This window comes from Sceloporus occidentalis, unplaced genomic scaffold, assembly GCF_023333645.1.
Source record: "Sceloporus occidentalis isolate IW3139 unplaced genomic scaffold, rSceOcc1.0.p SCAF_249, whole genome shotgun sequence".
In the NCBI taxonomy this organism is placed as follows: domain Eukaryota; kingdom Metazoa; phylum Chordata; class Lepidosauria; order Squamata; family Phrynosomatidae; genus Sceloporus; species Sceloporus occidentalis.
In genome coordinates, this window is record NW_028317229.1 from 814934 (window position 1) to 826119 (window position 11186).

The window sequence follows — 11186 nt, forward strand, 5'->3', positions numbered from 1 at the left end:
ACTTTCAGTGTGAAATATAAAGTAAAGGTTTTAAGGTTTTGCATCTTTATAATTCACAAAAGAGATTATATAATAAAATAATTCTTAGAAACAAAAAAACTCAAGATGCCTTTGGGGTCGGAACTCTAAGATTTAAGAAGAAAAAAAAAAAATTTAGACAAACTCCGTTTTGGAAGCCATTGTTCATGGATTTTCGGGTCAGGGCAGGGTTGTGTAACGGGATTTAGACGTCATTTCATGCAGTTCTGCGGTTACTTTGTGCCGAGATCAGACCTTCGCCCCAGAACATCCACTAATGAGATTAATCCTCGGGAGTAAAACCGCACTTTGCATTCAGGGAATTTCTCGCACGCAGCACAGAGAGCGCTAGCCCACCGGGCAAGACATGAGTGCCAGGACCAATCAGAGCGCAAGAACGCCCCCTAAAGCAAGAAAGTTCTGCTTTCATGCTGTTTATGGGGTTACCCAAGCTATTCTTGGAAAAGACCCCCCCCCCCCCCCCCGAGTCAGCCATTCGTAATGTAAGTCAGGGAGATGAAGCTGCAGCTTTCCTGCAAACCTCCCTCTTTAGTGAATAAAGCGGGCTAAATATCACAGAGACCGAGACTAGGACAAAAAATAGATTCATGTCAAACATTTCAAGATTACAAATTTTAATTTGAATAAAATTAAAAATATATGTTTTTGTGGCACACAGAACAATATTTTATATTCATGCAGGAAAACGTACCGGGTATAAATACAGACGGCAACCACATAACAACGGAGTGCAAAAAATGTAGCAATAAAAACAGGAAGACGGAGATAAAAACGAACATTATCTTAAAAACAGGAGAACAAGCGTCAGTTTTAAGGCACCTGCGGGATTTAAAAATGTGCAAAATTGGCAGATTTATGTATTTGTTTAATCAAAGCCGATACTTTTTATAGTTACACGAGTCAGACGGCCTTAAGATTTCCTTCGCTGCCCTCATGGATACCAAATGGTCTAAAGTAGCAAGAATTCGCCCGTTATGAGGAGCCCCCAGGCGTTCATTTTTGGCTTAAAATGTTATTTTTTTTGGTGTAGAAAGTCTAAAAATAGAGAGGCGATGCAGCAGAAGCCATAAATAAAAACCCCGAAAGTCATTTATAGCGACTGTAGATCCCGACCGATACCTGATCAGTTAATTTGAGAGGCTCTGCTTTTAAAAACTATTAGGGGAGAGATGATAAAGGCAGGGTAACTGGGACACTCAGTCTGCGGCCGGCACTCACACTCAGGCACCCTTTACCTGCTGCAGTAATACCGGCCGGCACCGGTGGTGGTGGGGGGGGGGTAATGTCCGACACCATTAAAAACACTGAATATTAAATGTAAACAGGGGCCGCGCTGGGAAGCTGCAGCGCATGGCTTTGTTTCCGTTCCCGATGTAGAGAGTCACCGGGGAGGTTAGACGTTCAATGTCTCAGACCCCGAAACTTTGGCTTCTTCAGGACCAGCATGGGCTGCTTTATCGTAGGTTTGTCTCCGAAGAGCTTGGCTTCGCTTTCTGTGGTCGGGAAGCGGCTGTGGTATATTTCGGGGTATTCTTTCTGGAACTGGGGGGATAAAAATAAATGAGGCATTTCCAAAGTGACTTAAAGCCTTAAAGAAAAGATCCAAACAATGTCTGCTTAATCAGAATTTTGGGAGAGAATTAAGAAATTTCAGTCCATATTACGCAGGACGGACCCCCGGGAGCGGCCCCCGCAGCATGGGCTGAGATGTATACTTTATAGATATCTCTTATTTAACTATACATTATACGGGGTCGGCTCAGCCCCTTGCGCAGAAGCTAAAATCAATAATTTATGGCGCACCGGAGCCTCGTCTCACCTGCTTGAGCTTTTTCTTCTTGTCCTTGGCGGACAGACGTCTGTCTCGGACGATGCTTTCCAGAAGCTCTTCGATGGCAGCCTGCGAGGTGGCGAATCTCTGCGCCTCGAACTCCTGGCGGCTGATCTGCTTACAAAAGTAATACGAGGGAGCGGCGCCCGGCGCTTTCGCCTGCAAGACAAGGAGAGCCACGACTTTTACACGAGATCTCGCGCAAGACCGCAGGGGACGAGGGGCCGCCGTTGGCGGTTAGAGACCCCAAACCAAGGACGCTAAAGAGACCGTTAGCCAGCAAGGTGCGAGTGGAACAGTTAGCGTGGGTCACCCGCTCACACCAGTTTAAAGGTGCTGTTCCAACTGCACTGCATATAGTACACTCCGCTGCTATGGCAACAGTGCCTGCCTTCGTGTCACGTGAAAATTAGCATTCCCTGACAAATTCTGAATAAGACAGAACTAAACTTTTTTTTTAAATAATCATTTCTGCGCATTGAGCGGAGAGATGTCCGTTTATAAAGTGGAAGTTTAGCAGAGCAGGTGGAACAGAAGCTTTAAATGATTTTAGGACATGACTTTCTGGGCTCACGTTTTATTTTTATTTTTTAGACTGCGGCCCCTAAACATTTGTCATACGTGTGCTCTCTGCAGATACTGTATGTGGTCCTGGACGGCGGTCTGTAGGTAACACGGCACTTGGAGGACGTCTTGGTGATGGTCCAGCAGGAAGGAGACGAGCCGCGTGGCAAGTAACTCATCCAGGTCGACCTCCTCGGAGCAGCACAGGACGCATCGAGAGAACGTCTGAATCATCTGGGGGGGGGGCACAAAAATTATAGAATTAGAGCCTTCCATGCAGAATATATTAATTATTAATCCATCGAGCCGCTCATCAATTGGCTGCCATCACTCTTCCCGTATCTCAAACCTGACCAGCTGAGGCATTCATTAAGACACAGCTACTACCATATCTGCTGGACGAATGTGTCCGGCGTCAACTGCATTCTCGATCACTACAGGCATTTTTCCAGGAAAATAAAAAGCCTTGGAGACCCGGTCACAGCATTTCGCTGCAGATCATCAAAAAGCCGGTCCCAACAATAAGGTTAAACGCCAGGAAATCGCATGTTTCCGATGGCGCCTTAAAGACGTCCTTACCAGCGACCTGGTGCCCATCGCGTCGTGGAGCCGCGGCATGTCGACGTTCTGGCTCATGCGCGAGATCATTCTCATCAACAGCTGCAGCTTTCTGCGGTTGGGAGGCGGGAGAAGGAGGCAGCAGAGCTGCAGCGCCTCGATGGCGACCCGCTCCAGGTGCGGCTGCAACAGACCTGAGAACAGACGGACACGTTAACGCCGAGACAGACGTGCGGCTGGACGGGGGGCAATTACTTAAAAAATAAAGAGGAACGACACCAAGGAAAACCCGTCACCCAAAATCAGATACAATAATGAGAGTCTGCAGGGATGGGAACCCAATTCGGGGCGTCCCGAGCGCACAGAGGACTTGGAACGTAACCCCGAGGGGCATTCGGGTGATTAGACCGAGTGTCGGGGTCACGTTTTTTAAAGAGGGGGACAGCGATCTACCGTAAATCTCGCACGGTTCTGATTGGTCATTAAATTTGGACGCCGGCGGTGACGTAAGAACGTTGTACAAAGCATTAGACGGATTACATTGGCTCACGCGATTAGCGTTAGAAGCGGCATGCGGCGAGCGGCGTTGGCCTTACTTTGCGTGCAGTTTGGGGAGGTTTGTGGCCGGAAAGCATTAGAGGCGAGAGCGCGACCGGAGAGCTCCATCGTGCTGTGACACAGTCTCTTCGTGACCGCGATCCCGGGATCCGCCGTCTCGCTCGCCGGAAGGGAAGGCAGACGCTTTTGGGCAGAGAGTTGCGTAGATTGGCCGGGCCGGATCGTGATCTCGGCGACCGGCGCGTTGATGTTGGCACAGGATCCGAGACCGTCCCCCATGCTCTTGGATTTTCTGTAGTCCAGCTGCCCGCTGCGGGGGTCCTCGGGCAGTGCCTTACGAGCAGGGGGGCGGCGAGGCGCGGGATCGGTAGGAAGGGCGAGCAGGGACCCCGCTTTATTTCTGGACCAGTTGGCAGAGAAGCCCCCTTGGGATTCCGAGGGCAAATCAACAATTGGTTCCATAGAACAGCTCCGTACCCCGGCTTTGTAGAGCGCATGCGCGTCCGTCGCGGAGAGAGAGAGGTTCTGACAGCTCCCCCCAACGAGCCGGCCACCCCTCGCTCTCCTGTCCAGAGACGGATACATCCGGGAATCCGCGCTCCCTCCGTGTTCTCGGCCGATTTCCCCGAAGCTCTGATCCTCCTCGTCTTCCTCTTCCTCGTTGGGGACTTTACTCAACAAGCTGAGGAGGAGGCACTCCGTCGACTTAAAGTTTGCCTCGTTGGCGCGCAGCGTTTTAGAGGACTGGGGGCCGGACGCGTCATGCTTTCTGTTAGGCCTGTTAGGAACCGTTATGTAGCCACAGAAAACTATCAGGGAACGAAATAGAAACGATAAGAAGTGTCATAGAAACGGGATGGAAAAAGCAAACAAATTGGCAGCTCGTTAGCGTTAGTAAGTTATTGCAGACAGCGAGGGTACAAGCGGCCGGGTACAAGGTCATCCCAATAACACCCTGACCGTATTTATATAAAAAAGGTAAATAGAGTGGAACGGGGAGGAAAGAAAAAAACAAACAAAAAACGGTAACGATACAGACTGCAGTAAAGTTCGTTCAGATTGAAAAGTTACAAAGTGCTGCGGAAGCAAATAAAAAAATTGAAGATTTTATACGTACCTAAAATATTAACAAAAAGCTCATAATACTCGTAGGTAAGCAGGGGCTCGGCGAGGCTCAGGAAATAGTCCGCCACCGTCCTGAAGACGTCGCGTTCGAACCCGGGGTACGTCGGCTGGCTCAGGTCGTTGTTCCTCGGCCCTGGGAAGAGGATACAGACTATTTTATATCTATAAACTTGCCCCGTGTTCTGCGCCCAACAGCTGCAAGGGTGGCCGATAAATGCGGGTCTTAAAAAAAACAAAATAAATATAAAAAAAAACAAAACAACTTTGCTCCATGGATAGGGAAAAACAATAAAAGAAAATAGGGAAAAAAGGCTTTGTAACGGTACTTGTGATCTGTATTAAATACGGAAGGTTATGATTGACGGCCACCTTTTCTATGGACCCCAAGCCCTTGACAAGAGCCAATGCCGGCACCAAAGGGGGTCCGACAGCCCCGACAGCTAGCGGGTCCAGGCCAAGCTTTTCCGTGACATTCCCCAGAGGATCTACCCGTCACCCCCAACCAGTCACACTCACAGTTTGCGAGACATTTCATGGCCGATAAAACCCAATGAGGAAGATCATCTGAAAATAAATAAATAAATAAATATTGGTTTATCAAACATTTGGAAATAAGTTTGGCTCAAGCAGCCGGTAATCGGTGGAGACGTCAAACCCTCCGACTGACCCGTTTTATCCTCCAGGACGACGACGCCGTGTTTACTCGTGTGCGTCATGTTGTACATGATGTGACCCGGGTTTATCTGGGCAGGATTTAAAACCTCATCCAGGGACGGCAAGGCCAAGATCTTCTGAAGACTGATGAAGGAAAGGGTTAAAAAAAAATTTATTTTTAAAGTTTTTTACATGCTAAACTTTTCCATACAGAGAGAGCTTTGACCGGATAACGGACGCCGGTGGTCTCAGCGGCCCGAAGTTCTCGCCCTTCTCTGCCTGAAATAATCGGGGAGAGATAACTAAACGGGGAGCGACGCGCCCAGCAGGGAGACGGCTGCTCCCAGATCTTACTGCGTCAGAGCGATTCTCCCCCAGATCTCTTCGATGTCCTTCGTCGTCAGCTCTTTGGGGCCATCGGTGCCGTTCTCCAGATCCTCGTCCATCTCACACGCTTCGTTTTCCTGCTCATCCTAAACGGGGTCAAACAAAACGCATTAAACAGAATTAGAACACTAAGAATAGTCCTCGGCCCTTCCCCGGCCCGGCGGGCTCACAATACACTTCTGGAGGAGTTTTAGAAAGTTCTAAAGACTTGTAAATAATAATAAATAATTATTTCTTGTACAGAATCCGCTTTATGCTGCATTTATTACCCGGAATGGGAAACGGTGCAGGCTCCAAAAAAATAGGGGCAAAAATTTCCCTAAAAACAGCCTCAGACATTCAGCGAAACTCATCCGAGCTGCTAAAACCTTTCCCCTTCCTGAGTAAATTATACATTGTCTGGGGATCGTGGGACAGACCCCGCAGTCTTTAAGAAACTTATTAGACAGATAAGGGCCCTTGGGCCGCCCGCACCGGGGAGATATTAGGTGATTTATTGCAAAGAATATATTTGACCAAAGGGGTCTATTCACTAGAGGGGGGGGGGGGGGCGTGAGAGGACCCGGCGAGCTTCTTGAGCTTAGTCGGCCCTGTATAATGTATGATTCAATCAGCGAGATCCGGTCAACCCTACATAGCTGAGAATAGCGGGGGAGAGAGATGGTTAAAACCCCAACTCTGCCTTTAGTGAATAAGCCCCAGACGCAGCGGTGACCGCCGTACCTTATGACCCGACGAGGCGCGCTTCCTCGGCACCTTCCGGGAGAAACTCGCCAGCTTGAAGATGTTGTCTCGCTCCTTGAAGACGTTCTCCAGGCTGCTTCTCTTCCACAGGGGTTGGCGGCTGGGAACCGGCTTCACCGGGGAGCTGGAGGGAAACCTAGGAGGAGGAGAGACAGCGGGGGGGTTACACGGTCGGCTCCGGGGGGGGGGGCGGCTGGAAGGTCCCCGTGCCCCGGGAGGGAGGGACGTACCGGTAAAGGTTGTTGTTGTCGTCCAGGTCTTCGGCCCCCCACCTCCCTTTGATATCCTCGATGACGTGGTTCTTGAGGAACTTGCGCAGCAGCTGGACGCTCTGCTGCCGGGTCACCTCCGCCCCGAAGTTACTGTTGTTCTTGAGCAGGTGGTGGAGCCAGTCCACGGCCTCCGACGCCGTGAAGCAGTTCCCGTACGTTTTGAAGTGCAGCCGGTGTCTCTTTAACGGCATCCCGGCCCGAAAGTACTTTGTGACTTCATTCCACTGACGGACGGACAGACAAATTAAGAGATTTACTGAAATAGTGCATTTCGCTGCCAAAAATCGCTCGGTTACACAGCCGCGGGGCAACGATCACCATGATGCGGACGCACAGACCACTGGCTAAGATAGGGTTAAATACTAGCCGCAGTCCGGTAACAATGTAGCCCAAACTACATGAAGTATATTTACTGCCGATACCAGACGGCAGTCTTACGCCCCCGCAGAGGATCCGGCATACCGGAGAATGAAACCCCGTGCCGTCCGACAGGCTCAGAAACCTCACGGGGCGACACATATATGATCCAACGAGACGCACCCTTCCATTAACCCCTTAACGACAAAGCCCGTACATGTACGGGCTCAAAATACATTGTTTTCAATGGGTTTAGGGACCGCCCATTTTAAAGGCGCTGATCCACTTAGACTAAACATGTTAACGAAATAAACCTCATCAGATCTGTGCGTTTAATCGCATAAAACAAGAACCTCTCTTGGTAGCACCAACGTATTCTGTAGCGCTGTATGCCAACGCCCTGTCACTGATTGCTTTAGGGCCACATGACAAACTATACCCCATTATATATATATTTCTGGACACACAACAGTACTGGGAATAATGTGTTAGAATACGGCACAGTGGAACTGCAGCTTTAAAAGCAACGATTCCTTTATATTGCATAAAACCCACAAATAGCAGAGCCAGAAACACATTATATATCAGTATTATTAAACCAGTATGGAGGAGCGTATTTAATACACAACATGACAGACACTGGCAGCGATATATTCTTCATTCCCGGGGTGTAACTAAAACTACATTTTAACAATTAAAAAAATCTTGTGATTATTTGTTTGTTTTTTTATATCGCCATCATATTCCGCAGTGCTGTACAATGGATCAACAGGGCATAAGTATTTACCAAAACAATTCGACTTACAGAAACAAGGGGTAAGGAGGACCCGGCCCGAAGAGCTTACAATCAATATATTCTATTGTTATAGCGCCAACAACACCCTCAGCGCTGCTCACCGGTCATACATTCTAAACTAGAACTGACAGCTGAACCGATACATCAGATAGAGGGGCTCGGCTCAGGAGCTCACAATCCTACTGAACAACTGGGACTCAAAAAAATAGAATATTAAGCTGGAGGATCAATAACAGCTTTTTTGGGGGAGAAACTTTTGCAAAACACAGTGCAGAGAACTTGCCGGCAGATCGGCCCCCGTCTAGTCGCCCGTTTCTCCTGCTGTAAAGACTCAAACCTCAATCAGTCGTTGGTCTCGTCTTAGATTCAGGAGCCGTATGCCTGTCCCATGCATGTTTAAATTACCTCTTCTGCTGGGAGGCTGTTCCGCTTATCTACCACCCTCTCAGTAAAATAAAACTTCATTGCACTATACCCAAACGTCTAACCATCCAGTGTCAGATTTGGAATTATTGTTTAAAGTCATGAAACGCCATAGGGATCGGAACTATTTTATTTTCTTCAGGATAAAGTTTTACTCCGGTGATAACTGCCCAGCAGACAGGTACCGTGTTTATCAGGCTGTCAAAAGGTGGGGAGGAAAAAAAACCCCAAAAACAGTAAATTATAGAAAACAAACAAATTCTTTCAAGAGGCAGGACTGATGCAGATGATCACTGCAAGAAGTCAGCTATTGCTCCCCCTTGTTTGGCTGCATCTGACCTCAGGGTAAATAAGACGTATTTTTTTACCTCCAAGGAGCAGCCAACTTCTATTCCTACAGACAGGAGAGAATCAGCAGGGGGTGGGGTGCTAAATACAGTGCAGTCACCATAGAAACCATTGGAATGCGCCACGGGGCGTGGGAGCAGGGCAGAGGGGTCACAGACAGGGTTAGTTGCTGGCTAGGTATGATAGGAATGTCAGTCGTCGGGCATACGCTTATAGACAGGGACTGTGGCATCCGACCCTGGCCGGGACACCCGCTTCCCGCACGGGACAGGCCCCGGCACACTCACCAGCTTGGTCGCCCTGTACGGGCCCGGGGTAATAATCCGGCTCTCCATCTCTATGACACCGCGCGAGCCGCCTGCGGCTCTTTAACCCCTCCGGACCACGTGACTCCGCGGACTATGCGAGCAACCGTCCGAGACCGGTTTGAAAAACGAGCCACGGGAAGCCGCACGTTCTGATTGGAGGGTTCGACAGCCACGTGACGCACCACTGGGAAAGCCCATCCTTAGACTTGGAGCCTGTAGGGCTGTACCAAGAGACACTGCAGGGGTGCATTCCCCGTGTCAGGCAATGACAGCGGATCCCTGATCTAATCCACAGACTGTGCTGATATATATACTACACACCAAGTGTCCCTGTTTATTTTGGACAGTCCCTCATTAACCCTCCTAACATCCTGTGCCCCTTTTGCCCTGTTGCCCCTCTTTTCTAGGAGCTCAGCATGTTTGCTGGGTTTGGGGTATCACAGGGTTCTGCAGCCCTAAATACCCTGATTCTTTTATATTCCACACCATAACACGTCGTAAGATGAGGGACGGGGTATTATTTCCTCCGTATGACCACACGAGGGATTCGGTTAATTATTTTAAGTCTACAATTAGCCATAATACGTCTTAATAAAGCGGGGTCGAACTTTTTCCGTTTATTTATATAGCGCCAACAGATTCCGTAGCGCTGTTACAGTAGGGGGGACAAGGAAATATTTAACAATCGAAAGTAACTTTAACACGCATTCAGTTTTGTGCATTAGGAGGAGGTGGCCTTGCTCTTATTAGCTTACAAGCTATTACAATGTATCAGTGCATTAAATGCCAGCATGTCGTTATCTCGCCTTCAAGGACTTTACGGAAACCAAACACACTCGTCGGGTTATCCACCTTTTAATTGTCTGTTTGCAATGATTTCATTACCAGCCAATGCCGCATTAGCCTGTAAATAAACCAATCAGAAAACAATAGCATTTCTCCGCAGCGAATCAGGACTAGCGGGCTAGCATTTTATTTATAACAAAAAAAGTTTACCTTGTACCAATAAACTTCCTTTATCTGCAGACCTGGAGCCGCCGTTGCTGTCAGTCGTGTGATATTTTGGGTGACTTTCCCGGCTCAAACACCGCACTGAGCTGATGCTTTATGGCGATGCTAATGAAGTCCATTCCTCTATAGCTTTTCATCAGTCAGGGTGTCTGGCTGGGTGATTAAGACTGAGCCATTCTATTGCTCCCCACAGGCAGTATGATAAGGAGTCGGGGTGTTTAGTAGATCGGGGGTCAGATAACAGAGCGAGAATCATACAAATGGCTGATATGCAGCTGCCTGAAAACATTATATTATGGGGCAAAAATTACAACTGTGTTAATTAAAAAGAGTAATATTTTGGGAAAACATTTTAAATTGAATACTAGGTTTGGTCAGAGCTCTCATTTTAGTATTTATCAGGTTTTCCATATCTTTATCTACTAAATATGGGTAACAGACAGTATCTGTTTCAAGGCAGAGCTGATACAGTAACAGATTGAAAGAGTAAGAAAAACAATCTTATTCCCAGTCTATCGTCGCCGGATACTAACGGCTTCTATACAATTAACTTGTACTTTGGTTGCAGAGCCCTATTTCTCCCCCTTTTTGAACCACCACTGCTGGGCGGCTGTGGACAGTGCTTTGAAAAACAGCCAATAAAAATTCTGTAGAGACATAACGAGCCCCCTTCAGAGGCAGCCACCGGTGCTGGAATGGGTGATGGGGGTAACCCCCTTTTGGGGCTGCTCTGCAGGTGGTCTTCGACTCTCTGCATTTGAAGATCCTGATAAAGGGACATGTGGCCCCTAAACATCCACAGGTGGTGAGCTCCCAGGGGATAGATGCAGTGCCCCAGGGTGGGATACAGGGTGCGCCGAATGTGAACCTGAATGATAGGTCTGGGGTTACACACGACATTATGGGAGCCACAGACCTAGGGTCCCTAGGAGCCCGCACACTCTGCAGCCAGTCCAGGGGCCACTCTGCAGCAAAAGCACATTTTTTATTTTATTTTTTTTTTTTCATCCAGTTCTGGGATCCGGCGCTGATTCTGGGTTGTATTCGGCAGCCAATATATCTTCAGTTTTATAAAAAATGAAATAAAAAAAAAAAACAAAAAAACACCGAGAACGTAATTGGCCAATCAGTTAGGTCCATTTCCATTGATCGGCCTCCATAGCGCGCGGATTCGTATACACATTCTATGTTATATTATGATATAGCACCGG

The 11186-nt window shown here is 48.2% G+C and overlaps 1 protein-coding gene across 2 annotated transcripts; it reads right to left on the minus strand.

Moving 5' to 3' along the window:
* Positions 1–1440: 1440 nt before the first annotated feature.
* LOC149276059 (DEP domain-containing protein 1A-like) lies at positions 1441–8991 on the minus strand. Of its 2 annotated transcripts, none has more exons than XM_089503959.1 (11): positions 8944–8991; positions 6691–6956; positions 6440–6596; positions 5684–5796; positions 5343–5473; positions 5192–5239; positions 4668–4808; positions 3014–3186; positions 2492–2668; positions 1859–2029; positions 1441–1581 (listed from the first exon to the last, which is right to left on the minus strand). In XM_089503959.1, exons 1-11 carry the CDS (start codon positions 8989–8991, stop codon positions 1441–1443), a joined length of 1566 nt encoding a protein of 521 aa, XP_089360085.1. The 2 variants fall into 2 exon arrangements, with proteins under 2 accessions (XP_089360085.1, XP_089360084.1); XM_089503958.1 differs by having other exon boundaries at positions 5684–5802.
* Positions 8992–11186: the final 2195 nt, after the last annotated feature.

What these genes read in the sequence shown, in the direction of transcription:
- LOC149276059 (XM_089503958.1), bottom strand. Translation starts at nt 8,991, where the DNA reads ATGGAGAGCCGGATTATTACCCCGGGCCCGTACAGGGCGACCAAGCTG. An exon ending in CGTCCTGGAGGATAAAACGG is followed by an intron (nt 5,240 to 5,342) that starts GTCAGTCGGAGG and finishes ATTTATTTTCAG; the next exon opens with ATGATCTTCCTCATTGGGTT. An exon ending in GCTTTTTGTTAATATTTTAG is followed by an intron (nt 3,187 to 4,667) that starts GTACGTATAAAA and finishes GTCTGTTCTCAG; the next exon opens with GTCTGTTGCAGCCGCACCTG.